This window comes from Camelus bactrianus, chromosome 5 (genome assembly GCF_048773025.1).
Source record: "Camelus bactrianus isolate YW-2024 breed Bactrian camel chromosome 5, ASM4877302v1, whole genome shotgun sequence".
Lineage (NCBI taxonomy): Eukaryota > Metazoa > Chordata > Mammalia > Artiodactyla > Camelidae > Camelus > Camelus bactrianus.
The window spans coordinates 86,294,123-86,307,695 of NC_133543.1; the positions used below are offsets into that span (position 1 = coordinate 86,294,123).

Sequence of the window (13,573 nt, forward strand, 5' to 3'; positions counted from 1 at the left end):
AAAAATGATTCAGAAGGCTGGCTGCACAGCAAAATTGGCTGAAAAATACAGATAGATTCTTGAGCCACAACCCAAGTCTCAACTGGTCTGAGTGCAATCCAAAAACCTGAATTTTTAAAGCCCTCCAAGTGATTACGATGTGCTGGCCACCGGGAACTAATGCAGAAGATGCCAGCCTCACCTGCCACACCTCACACTGTGGCAGATCTAGCGGTGTTAGAATGATGAGTATATGGACCAACAGGAAAGCAAAAATTTAAGGCAAAATCGGGGCAGACGGACAAAGGTATTCACTTACCACAACAAAGAGGTATCTCTCTGAGAGCTCCCAACTGGTTGGGAAAATATTGGTCTCTTCGGCCAGTCTCAACAACATCTCCCGAGCCTTCCTTGTGTTTTTAGAATCACTGATGGTGCTGAGTTTCGTCACTGACAACAAAGAATCTGCTTCCCTTTGAAAACCTAAGGTAAAGAAATTGAACCTTCATGTAAAGTAGTCACAAAGAAATGACAGTCCCGCAGTGCGGTCCCTGCAGGAGATTAAGGGACCCAAGGGTGAATTCTGAACAAGCACGAGCAAACAGAAGCCCAAGCCTCCACTTCACATGCTGCCTCCCAGCTCAGTGTAGTTGGCGGAGTCTTTAATTAAAATTCTTTTGAGGTTTCCTCTTACCAAATTTTCTTCATTAGCTTTTCTCTTCGAGTTAAAACTCAGATACCCACTGACTGCTTGCTGCCCCTTTTCTTGGTTTGGAAACCCTCCTTCCACTCCCTACCCTTCATCTCCTTCCCTGTCCCCAGAATTCCTTCCTGCCCCACCCCAATCTGCAAAGTGGTCACTTTCCTCCCCTATTTCTCCAAGCCCAGATTCCCTTCCTGGGGCAATATAGTTGGCGAGTTAAGTTACTTCCCAATGCTATAGAAGACTCATAGATTTAACCTGCCTGGAGCAACTTACATTGTTAAAAAGGAGACTATTAAGTCACAACAATACTGAATAAGTAAAGAGGGCAGAGGTCCACCCCATCCCACTGCATCCCAACTAAAGCAACAGGGGCTAGCAACTTGGTACCTTTCTTTTGAAAAGTTCTGATGCCAAGGTGTCATGTTCTCTTTCAAAGCAGAAGGACTGAGGTCTTCAAAGCTGATACGTTCATTATTTTAAACATTAAAGCCAGCTTATTTTACAATGTGAAGACCATGTTTATTCTATCACAGCCCGGGCAGAATTGAGAAAAATCAATACGCAATGTCTACTCTAACACCACGGGTATTTTCCCTAAGTCCTTATGGAAGTCTACACTGTATTTTGCTGTCTCTCTTACAAACAGTATTTCTCCCAATCTGCCTTATCTTATAAAGCTGCTACTGATTGACCAATCAGTCCCATCTAATTCAGTCAATGCACAAGGCCCCCAAATTCAATGGCAGTGCCCATGTGATTCTGCTGCCTGTGCTACTTGATACTGAGGACAGATGGAGTAGCACATGGCAAAACACGTCCTCAAAACAGGGGCTGCCGATAACGGGAACATCAGATGTTTGTGCTTGAGGATACAGGGAGAACAGGATTGGGAAAATAATTAGTACACAGTAAGTAGCCTTAGTTAGTCAGTTACTGACACCCTTTTCATAAAAACCAGGCTGAAGAAAGTGAAGAGGAATGATCACAACTGGTTATTTTTACCATTTCGTAATCACTTTCAGACTCACCTAAATCTTCTAAAATGCGTTTCCATCTATTTCTCACTTCCCTTCGAATCTGTCGCAGGGTGTAGATATCATAGTTGAGTTTTTGCCACTCCTGCAGGAAAATTAAAATTCAGTTTTATTTCTACACATTGGCCTAAATCTCTGTCTAATTCCCAAACTTAAGCTGTTTAAGCATGCAGTTCTCCTCGTCACCAATCTTCAAAGCATATCCCAAAAGAAGAGGAGAAGAAAGAGATGGAGACAACAGCTAGACCTCAGCTTCCATGTCTGGAGAATCTGCTATGTGCCAGGCGCTATATAACACACTGCAAAAATTACCCTAAACTCTTCACATTACCTATTCTCCCAACTGCAGTGATAGCACCGGTAAAGTGGGGATAACAACAGTGAATATGCCATTTAAGACTGTTACAAAGATCAAAGGTATTAAAAAAACACAATATACATACAGTGAGCACCTGACAAGATTTATGAATTACTGAAGCCATTTTATAGATGAAGAAACTGAGGCCAAAAAAGTCTTAACTGGTTAATCCAACATCATCCAGCCCTAACAGGGATCAGAACCAGTATTCGAATCCAGGTCTGACTCCCAAGTTCATGAGAAAAATAACACACAAAGAATTTGTGTCTTCCTTTGTCATCAGAATAAAGTAAATCCCAAGTTTCTTGATTTCCAGTCAATGTTTCCTTCACCATATCTCAGCAGCACCCTCTTTCCTTTATACTCCCATGATAAGATGAATCTTTCAAGCATTCGGCAGAACTATTAACAGGTTATCATTCTGGAAACTTCAGTCTTATGGGTAGTAGGCCATCATGTTGGTCCCCAAACAGAACTTGAATCTTTTAGGAGCATTAAAATCTTTATTGTGCTAAGCATTTCTTTTAAATGCCATGGAAATTTGTTTTCAAGGAGTCTTATCTATATAGAAGAGTCGTTTTATAGCGTGTACTTTTTCCTGTTAGCAATAACGTTAACCACACAACTACCCTAATGCACAGCTTAAAGGAACATCATTCTAACTGCTCAATTTAAGACTCAAGTTACAGGCTATTCTGACTCCTCTAACTGGAAATGTTTCAGTGATGCCCTGATTTCCCTACCAAGTTCCTTTCCAGGCTTACCTTGCTCATCGCTAATCTGCTCACTGCTAATCAACTTTCATGACTGGTTAAGAGAAATCAATTTAGCTGCCATTCACAAGCGTTTATAGATACCACACTAAGAAAGAAAAACTAGCAAAATAAAGTGCGTTTTGTTACGATTGCATTTAGCTCTTGTATCTGAAGATACAAAGGCATCAAAAAGGTCCTGGATTTCACCTGTTTTCTAGAAGTCAGGAAGTTGGTGAATCTGATTACTCTTTCCTAGTCCTCTGTTTTTGACCAAAGGCGTGTGTGCCCATGCGTGTACAAGAGTTTGTAGTGACGGGGGTCGGGGATAAAGTCTGGAACCCTGGAGGGCAAAGTCAACTGAGTCACCTCAGACACGTGCAGTCCCGACCTCATCTTCAGCGCCACGTTAAAGCACTCCTACCTCCTCCCCCACGGACTGTGTAAGAATTCAGTATTGCTATTTTCATTGGCTGGGCCACTCCATATACACAGCATCTTGGAAAAGAGCGTGGGTGCTAGAGCCAGACTTCCCAGGTCTGAGTCCCAGCTGCATTGTTTGTTAACAGCCTGACTTCGGGCAAGTTGATAACCTCCCTGTGTCTCAGTGGCCTCAACTGTAATACGGAGATCATAACACTACCTACCTCGCAGGCTTATTGTGAGGATCAAATGCTTTAATGCAAGCCCTGAAAATGGAGTTTGGTGCACATTCTCCTCCAAAGCAGTGTAGACACCTTTAGGAAAAAATCTCTCAACTCAGAATGATTTCTGTCATGAGGACTAGGGACAATACACATTACGCTATGCGCTACGTGATCTGTGAGGACCTCCAGAAGGAAAATTTCTCTGCTCTTTGACATCAGGTGTGATTTTACTTTTCCTGAAAATTGTTTCACTCTTCTGGACATTGTGAATTTCATAACCAATCAATTTCCACACTTACCTGAAAATGTAGAGTCCTTTCAATGGAAAACTGATAGGATTTTGGAAGCATTTTTGAATTATCAGAAGTTTTTACTACTCTGTGTCTTTATTCATGTTTTTTCTCTTTCTCATCTTCTAGTTTGTGCTCTCTCATTGTGTTTTCATGAAAGCTATCTTGAGTCCTTTCTGATAAAAAGACTATACATAAATAAAAGATGACACAGAGCAGGGCTGTGCTTATTCTCAGTGTAACTGACCCTCCTTGCTGGACTGAATGAAAAGTAACCAGACTCCTTGCCACGCCTAGTTCCAGACCCACACAATCAGTCCACACGTTACATATTCCCACAACCTTACATTATGTACCAAACCACTAGGTGGCTTCATTAACTTGCAATTAGAGGTCTCTGCTAACTTTCAGCTCCTTAGGCTAACGCCTTCAGACTTGTGTCCTGCACTAGGTGTAGCCAAATTTCTATTTTTCAGAGACCCATTTATTATTGGGTCATCTAGGCTTCCAGTTTTTTTTAACCTTTCTCTTCTTGCTGTCCATCTATCATTTATTTGCTATTCCTAAATACCAACATCAAATGTTACACAGATTCATGCCATTTCAGTGTCTATTCCCCTAATAAACAGTTCGATGGAGAAGCAACAATGTGACATTTTAAAATCTGCTAAGGATGGCCCCAAACATGATGCCACTGGCTGACCTGCACGTGATAGATGCCTGTTAAGACGAACAGGTTGAAACTCTGCATTTCATAAATCCACATTATTATTGCCTTCTTTTGACACAATAGTCATGGATAATCATATATGAAAAGGTGTGAGAGTTCTGTGCAAAATTGAAAGCTCTAAAACCAGTGGAAGCTTAGGTAGAGTTTTAACTAAAAATTGGCTTTTGAAAAAATAAACGGTAAGAGGGGAATCTGAATTCCTCTTTAACATACGACCCTAAAGAATAGAATCTAAATGTGGCAAATGAGAAACGGGGAGGAACAAAATCTTACACACACTAAAGAAGCTAACTCACCTATTTCCTGGAATTAGAAAAAAATAAGTCTCACGATGTCCTTCTACATTTTTTAAATTGTACCAATTTCTTTAGACAAACAATCTGAAAATCACAATTAAAGATCAGTTAAATATTATTCACAAGTGACTTGACACTCAAACCTACTCGACATCAAAATTTAAAGTCTTATTTTCCAGAGTAGTCTTTGTTTTCTCATAATTTCTGAAATAATACATTGTGGTTATTGTGACGCTGTGACCCGAAACTTTAATCATGAGCAAAAGCATAATAAAAGAAATCAAGCGGATTTAATTTCATAGACGACCTGGGAACCAAGTCAAACTGAAAGTGATGTGACTAAAGAACAAAAAACTGAAGATGCTTATAGCTGAATTCTTGAGGTTTTTCTTCTGACTAGTTGTTGGCTAAATCAGCTTAGGGCTGCTAGATAAGAAGGCTGCGGCCAAACATGAAAGGCAGAACACAGCTCAATCTCCTGCCGCCATCAGGAGCTCCTGCAGCTTTCCGTCCATGAGCTGGCCTTGACTTTGCGTTCTGATTTAAGCTCCTGGGATGATTTTCTCATGCACAAAATTAAAACGTCTGATTCCTCTCTGCACTGTGAGGTTGTGGACAAACGGCACAGTTAAAAAGTCCTCCTTATTTCATGTCAAAAAGGTGATTTATACATTTAAAGAAATGTTGTTGAACAATAGGTTACATAGTTTTTAAAATCATCTTCCACTCTTAGGAGCAACTTCAGAAGCGATTAATGTATATAATTAATTATAAAAAGAATATAATCACATAGAAATAAAAATTCAAAGAGAACAGAGGGGTATAAAATGACAACTAATTGTTTGCTCTCTCATCCTCTTTTTCTTGTCTTATTCCTTAGAAGTAGCTACCTGTGAACATTTCTTCTTTCTCCTCCCCCTCCCTTTTTTTCTCCCCCGGCCCGGCCCCCTTCTTCTCTGGTGGTTACTTCTGTAACTCCAAATACTAGGTTTACACTTCTCATTTCTTACGTATTAACTTTAAACTAGCTTTGCATCCTCTGCTATGAACAAAGAGAGCGATTTAGCTCTTTCATGTTTCTCTCTCCTGCTCTCTCTCATTGTAAGAGAGGCAGGACAAGTGGGGACACAGATTATCACCAGTATTTGCACCAATCACAACCTATATCCCCTGGGGCTGGCACACTGTGGTCCCAAACAAAATGTGGGTTCTGATGGCAAAAAAGAAAGATGTGATATGAACACTGGGGCCACGGATACGTTTGCCACAAGCAGATATTTGATGTTTGTTCCCCTAGATCTATTTTCCCCTTCTCTCAACAATCTGTCAGGTTTAACTCGATTTTCCTTTGGAGAACAGTTACATTCTCAGCTCTAAGAGTGGGCACTGATTGGCTTAGGCCAATAAACTCAACTTTGGTTGTACATTAGAACTAATAGGGAATATTGTAAAATACCAGTGCATGAGCGGGAGGGTATAGCTCAAGTGGTAGAGTACGTGCTTAGCATGCACGAGGTCCCAGTACTGCCTCCAAAAATAAATGAATAAGCCTAATTATCCCCCCAACCCCCAAAAGTGTGTGACATCACCTTTCACTCACTAGGAAGGCTGCTATCAAAAAACAAAACACAGGCATATGTAGAATAGATAAACAAGATTATGCTGTATAGCACAGGGAAATATATACAAGATCTTGTGGTAGCTCACAGTGAAAAAGAATGAGACAATGAATATATGTATGTTCAGATATAACTGAAAATTGTGCTTTATGCTGGAAATTGACACAACATTGTAAACTGACTATAACTCAACTTTAAAAAAGTAAAAAAATAAATAACAATGACAAAAAAATTTTTTAAAATAAAATAAAATAAAATAAAATAAAATAAAATAAAATACCAATGCAGGGGATCCTCCTCCCAGAGCAATGAAATAGGAATCCTTTGAGGTGGGTGCAAAGTTTGAAATTCAATAACTTAAGCCAACCAGTATATCCTGTTGGCTCAGAGATGGGCACGTAACCCAACTCAAGCCAATGAGATGCAACAAAATCCATAGACTTCTGGACACTATCAGGAGGGGTGTTCTCTCTTCCCCGACAGGACAGGGTGTGAGGGTACCAAAACCAGAAATGCTCCCATAGCTTTTACTACAGTGAGATGAGCCAGCTTAAGAAGGTCAATACTCAGAAGAGGACCAAGACGAAAGAATCACAGAGAGGTAGAGCCTGAGGCCATCCTGGGCTTCACGATTAAATCTCATTTGAAGTCAGTCCTATTTCTGGAATTCTGTTATCTAAGCTAATTCCATTCTGGTTTAGACAACTGGAGTCCTCTTTCTGGTCCTTGGATCTGAGAGATTCATGTTACAGAGCCCACTCAATGAGTACATAAACAAAAAGGTAACTATAAATACTCCACAAAATATGAGTCTCATATTTTCCCACCTCTAGACCCTGGGGGAAAATGTTCAGCATATAGGCCTATTTAGGTAGGAATGGATATGGCTTACAAAGAATGCAGTGTTGATGGCTCAATCCTTCTGTCCCAGGGGCGACTTAGACAATGACACAGATACAACAGCAGTCTTTCTCTGCATCCGGGGATTGCTTTATGGTGCCTCCCCTGAACTCTCCCCATCAGAGCAGAGCTTCTCAACTCTCACAAGACTGTTGTTCTAACAGGGGAGAGGAAATGGCTTATATTTCATGGCGAATTTCCTCCAAAAATCCAGAGAAGAGGGGTCTAACAATTATTGGTTTAATACTCAATTCTCTTAATTGCAAAGACATGTTGAACCCTCTTGACTGGATCTAATGATTCAAAGTTAACTTTTGATTCATAATAACTTTCAGTTAAAATCTATTTACCATCTAGAACCTAGCATTGAGATGATCTTGTCTTTTATCTTTCTTGGATGGTTAAAAAAAAAAATCTTCAGAGGAAGATGCTCATACCCAGTCTTAAATCTTCTTTATCTTCTTCATTCCATACCCTAAGATCAGATAATCACAAACTACACTTTAAGAAATGGTTCTTTTCTTTCTCTTCCGGTCCCAGGCAATTCAGGAACTCACGGCTCCGGTGCAGACATGGCCAAGTCAAAGAACCACACCACACACAACCAGTCCCGAAAATGACACAGAAACGGCATCAAAAAACCCTGATCACAACGATACGAATCTCTTAAGGGGGTGGACCCCAAGTTCCTGAGGAACATGTGCTTTGCCAAGAAGCACAACAAGAAGGGCCTGAAGAGGATGCAGGCCAACAATGCCAAGGCCACAAGTGCACGTGCTGAGCTGTCAAGGCTCTGGCAAAGCCCAAGGAGGTCAAGCCCAAGATCCCAAAGGGCAACAGCCGCAAGCTCAGTCGACCTGCCTGCACTGCTCACCCCAAGCTCGAGAAACATGCTCGTGCCCGCATCGCCAAGGGTCTCAGGCTCTGCCCGCCAGAGGCCAAGGACAAGGCTCAGACCAAGGCCGCAGCTGCAGCTGCAGCTCAGGCTCAGGCTCCCAAAGGCGCCCAGGCTCCCACAAAGGCTCCACAGTAGAGGCTTTCATCTGTTGATGTGAGGATATAAGGACTAGTGTGACCCCTGGGCTGCTGTCTGCATGCAGCTCACGTCTACCTGTGCTGTTTGTACAGATAAACCTGAGGCAGGATCTGTCAGTCCAAAAAAAAAAAAGAAAAAAACAAAATGGTTCTTACCATATTTGATCTGTATAAAAACCCAGCCAATGAAGGAGTCACAAAATGGCTTCCCTGATGCTAAGGCAGCTTTAAGAATTTATTGTGATTAATTAATTTGCTTTCTTTGAGTTATGCCCTACCCTAAATAATTGTACCTAAACCTAGGAGCTGTTTTCCAAAAAGAAGGTCACAGAAGGATAACCCTGAAGGAACGGCCAGATCCTCCAAAAGCCCCTGTGACACCAGAGGGATCAGACCAGATAACGCGAAGGCTGCAGGCAATGACCTACTTAACAGACCACCAGAAGTTCCCGTGACACAAGACAAACTTTTGTAAAAGACTCTATTGTTCATTATCACTGATACACTCCGTCCCCGTTCACCTGTATAATCACCAAGCCCCAACCCCATGATTCACAGTTACTAAGGCACTAGCCTGCTGTGACTCCCCTCTGCCCGGCAAAACAATAAAGCTGCTTTTAATTTGTTCCCAAACTCTGTCTCCGAGTTTGAATTTGCCTTTCAGGGTTCAGGGGCCAATTTTTCGGTAACGCCAAGAAGATCTTTCCCAAATTTTATAATAAAGTGATAGAACTTTCCCCACACTCATTTGCCAGCAGCAGTCAAGCCAGAATTCAACGCTTAAGTGCATCTAACTCCAAAGCCTGTTTACCCTTAAAAAAAGGAAATTTAAAAAACTACTTATTGTTGCTTCCCCAATCCAGCTTTTTTCTTATACATTTATTATTTGTTAATTTAAGTTAGGTAATACATTCACATGATTCAGAATTCAAAAAGCACTGAAAGCTCTTTTACCCAGCCACCAGTGTCCTCTCTACAAGTAATAAATGTTCCCAATTTCTCCTAGAGCCTTCCATTTTTTTCCCATAAATAGTAGCATACTATACCTTGTACTTTTCACTTGATAATATATTTTAGCCATCATTCTGTACCAGAATATACGGTTCCAAATCCTTCTTTAACTTGACTTTTTGACCATCTGGTACAGACAAATAAAATTATAATAAACATATATTTGTTTTATAGAAAATAGTCCCCCCAAAAATTACAGTATTTTCCTAAATGTGCCTTAAAGCTAGAAAATGCCTTAAAATGTTTTGGCTTCCTAGTTGTATCTTTCTAACATCACCATCAAAAAGTACTAAGTACCTACATGTATCCTGCAGTATCTACACCCCTTTGGGAATTTCCACTTCAACTCAACACTGAAGTTAAAAAAAGATAACAGACAATTGTGGCTATAATATTGCATTACAAAAATTAAACATCTAAATTAGGGCATTACAAAATGAAGAGCAGCCAAACGCTTTTACTTGAGAGAGAGCCTTTTGGTAAAACGAATTCTCTGGACATTGTATGTAATAGTTACCCCTTTGCTTTCAACTTTCACTAATTCACATCATCTTATGCTACTTTCAACTTAAAATGAAGAGAGATTCTCTAAAAGATAGAAAAATCATCATGACTGCTTCTCCAGTTTAGTTTTCTTTCATTTTTGTAGGTAGTGGGAAATACCAGGTAAGAAAGAGGAAGACATATAATACCAGGGGTGGGGGCGTATCTGGATTTTAACGAGCCTCTAACAGAGACTCTCATGTTTGCTTTTCAGAGAGAAACATGTAACAGATAAGGCAGACCAGGGTAGTTGTGCAGCTGCTGAAGAGGACTCAAAACGGCTGATGTCAGCCTGGAGGGAGGTTTTCAGTAATGCAGGATAGGGCTCGGCTTCATGAAGCCAAAGGTCACAAATGTAGCCGAGATAGCTAATACGCGGAATGTGATGATGGTTTGAAACATATAACAAATAAGACCTAGGAAGTAAAATCTATAGGTCGAAATGTAGTAGCAGCAGTTCATGTGGAAGACACGTCCCTGCACCTGGTCCTCTGGCGGTGCTGACTTTTTTCAACCTAAGAGTCTGATGTGTTTTCATTTACTCCTAATGACAGGAACCAATAACTAATAACTTTATTTACTCCTTGTTCCACTAAGACCGGTTAGTCTTGATGGAAGCCACAAGAAAGAAAATCAGTGTTAGAAGGAACTTTCTATCCAGCATGAAGACTCTCTAACTGAGAGTTCCGGTAAGGGAACTCTAAGTTAGAATTTCTGTACTTTAGTAGAAATATACTATATAATTTATGATTTCTAGAAATACAATTTCTATAGGCTCTTTCAACATAATATATTTTTTTCTGTGCCACTTGGCAAAATCCAAAAAGAATTTGAAGGCATTTATGAAAAAGGAGATAGAGACAGACAGACAGACAGACGGATAGTGTTTACAGAGCACTTACTACTTCCCAGGTGCTACTCTAAGCTCTTCATATGTATTTACTCAGTTAATTCTCATAATACGATGTGTCACTCTATGAGATGGATATTATTATACCATCTTAAGGATGAGGAAAATGAGGTTCAGGGAGGCGAAGAACCTGCCCAAGCGTGCACACCAGTGAGTGAGGAGTTGTGGTTTCAGACCCAGGCAGCCCGGCTGTAGGGGCAACACACTTCGCCACTGTCCACACTGATTCTCCAAACAGGAAGGTGGGGGGACACGCATGAGCAAGGTAGGAAGGGAGGAAAGTCAGTAGGAAGGGGACGAAAGAGCAGATGATCAGAACAGAGACCAGCCTGAAGGAGCAACTAAGAAAACAGTTGAAATCCTGGGAAAAACTTTTCTAGAAGCAGAATATTCCCAGGCTCTGGCCAAGAATGCTACCAAATCCAATGCCTTTCTCAAGGGCTGACTCCCTGGGACGTTGCTCCGGTCCTTCCTTTGGGGACTTCGGCTCTGTCTCCCCCATCTCAGAGCAGGTGGAAGGATCTCACCCCCTCCCACCTTCCCCACCCCTCCCCTACACGCCCTCCTGTCCATCTCATCCCCACTTCATCTTGGAGGAGTGAGACAAAGGCAAAACCACTCCCTTAAAGAGGAAGGTGGGGTGGGCGGTGGGGAAGTGGCAGAAGCTGCCAAGCGAGCTCTGATATTCTGAGGATGGAGGAGAAAAGGCCAATGTTCTGGACCGGGTGGTGCTTGTCTGCAACAGAGAGAGCCTGAAATTGCCCCGACTTTTCTGAAACTGGGCTCCAGGCTTCAGGGCTGAGAAAAGCCCCAGGTTTCTTAGACTTACCCATGGCACTTCCTCTTGATGCCCCATCTCTCATTTCAAAAGGCAGCCAGCCACGGTGTTGTCCTTCCCCGGGAAAAGTCCCCGGAGAGCTTGCGGCCCCCATCTCCTAGGCTTGTGAGCGACAGGGTCACAGGGAGGCCTCGTTCAGAAAGCCAGCCAAGGCCTCTCCAGGCTCAAGTGACAGACTGCAGTTTCCCTGCCTCGTGTGGTTGGGCTTCCTCCTTCCAGAGCTGGCACCTCTGAACAAACACCCAAAAGCTTGACCCTCAGAGGCTGAATCCAAGAGGAAAAGGATTCTGCAAGGAACTAGCTTGCTGCTCTCGAGAGGACAGCTGGTTTCCCTGATGCAGCAGCCACGACGCCCTTCGCACTAACCCTGCTCCTTCCCGAAGCTGGATTCCCTCCTCCACCCTGCTGCCAACTGGCTTCAGCTCCCACTGAGCTGTTCTCACTTCCTTCTCATCCCCTTACTCACCAGCCCCTGGCAGTCAGCCTTCCTCAGATCTGTTACCCACCCAAAGTGCCGGAGTTACTTTCCCACCTCCTCGTCTCACTAGTGACTGAACAGGGGTGTCTCACAGTCCTTTCCCAAAGCCATGAACCCTGGCAGCCACCCCTTCTGAGCATGCCTCCCCAGGCCCCATTGCGTGCTTCCTCAGGTTTCTGCAGGGAAGGGGAAAGGAATAAGCATCTACTAAGTGTCCCCTCAGGACAGCGCCCGTCGTGGACACCAGCCCCCCACCCCGCAGGGGACAGGTGCGCCCAGTAGCCTGCCTGGAGTCAGCCAGCAGGACGGCTGAGATTCGGGATCTGCTGCCTCTAAAGGACCTCCTTCAGCTGAGCCCCTCCCTCTCCCCCTCCCCTCGCCCTTTGCAGGATCCTCTTCTTACTCCTTTTTTCGTGCAGTACTTTCCCCAGCCTCTGTCTTGGGTCTTGTCCTCGCCACCTCCCTGGATAATTTCCCCTGATGCCCCAGCTTCTGCAGCCACTGCTTCCCCGCCAGTGACTCCCCAGTCTCCTTCTGTTGCCTCAGCTCCAGGTCTCCAATTCCCCCTTTCTGCCGGATGCCTCCATGTGGATGGGCTGTTGACTGAGCCATCCGACAGAGTCCAGTCTGACCCCCTAACCCCCCACCAAGCCAGCACCTGCCCTCTGACACTCCTCTGACACGTGGTCGCCAGCTGCTCACTCCCCTTCAATCCCACCTTCTCAACCCCAGTCAATCACCCAGTCCCGTCGCTTCTCCTTCTGTCACAAGATTCCCTTCTTTTCTCTTTCGACCGCCTCGCCTTAATTGGCCTGAGCAGCTACAGTAATGGTCCCCCTGCTTCCAGAAGCTAACTCCTCCAGTCGCCTCCCAATCAGCCGTCTTCCTAAAGGCCAAACTGGGCCATTTCCCTCCCAGAGAACTCCAGCTGTTCCCCGCTACTCACGGAATAAAGTTCCAGTCCAAACAGGCTCTCCATGATCTGACGCTCCAGCTTCGTCCCGAAGAGCGTGCCCCGGCCACGGGGCCCCCCAGTCCAGTCTGGAGGGCACCTTGACCCTGGGTGCCGTTGACCACGTTCATACATGCCCTCATTCCACCGCCACCTAAATCCTAGTCACTCCTCAAGGCTTAGCTCAAACGCCACCACTTTGAGAAGTCGTCTTACCAGTTAAAGTAACTGCTTCTTCTTCTAAAATTCCTCAGCCTCTTTACGGGAACTGTTGTAGTTACTATCACGATATTGTTATATAGGAATTTGCACTGTCTCTTTCACTACAAATAGTGGGCTCCGCAGATACACCTGGATTCACCCTTGTCCCACACAGTCCTCTGTACACAGCAGGTGTTCCAATGGGCTGGCTGCATTCAAATGAATATGACAAATCATAAAAGGGCCACCCTCTGCTGGTGACAGATTCTGCTTTGAATCTAGAAAGCAGCATTA

General features: G+C 43.4%; 2 protein-coding genes and 1 pseudogene across 3 annotated transcripts in view; 2 read left to right on the top strand and 1 right to left on the bottom strand.

Moving 5' to 3' along the window:
- The window catches only part of NEMP2 (nuclear envelope integral membrane protein 2), a 299,056-nt gene extending 291,067 nt beyond the window's left edge, over positions 1-7,989 (top strand). The window contains exon 10 of the transcript XR_012507158.1: positions 7,852-7,989. The gene's annotated coding sequence lies outside the window, so the exon portion shown is untranslated. The remainder of the gene's footprint in view (positions 1-7,851) is intronic.
- MREG (melanoregulin) overlaps positions 1-13,573 on the bottom strand; it is a 54,679-nt gene that overhangs the window by 2,123 nt on the left and 38,983 nt on the right. For both annotated transcript variants that reach the window (XM_045512010.2, XM_010948721.3), the window contains 2 exons: positions 1,714-1,804; positions 299-462 (listed from right to left, as the gene is read on the bottom strand). In XM_045512010.2, the coding sequence (XP_045367966.1) occupies positions 299-462; positions 1,714-1,804 (255 nt within the window). The remainder of the gene's footprint in view (positions 1-298; positions 463-1,713; positions 1,805-13,573) is intronic.
- LOC123615013 (large ribosomal subunit protein eL29 pseudogene) lies at positions 7,028-8,344 on the top strand (annotated as a pseudogene).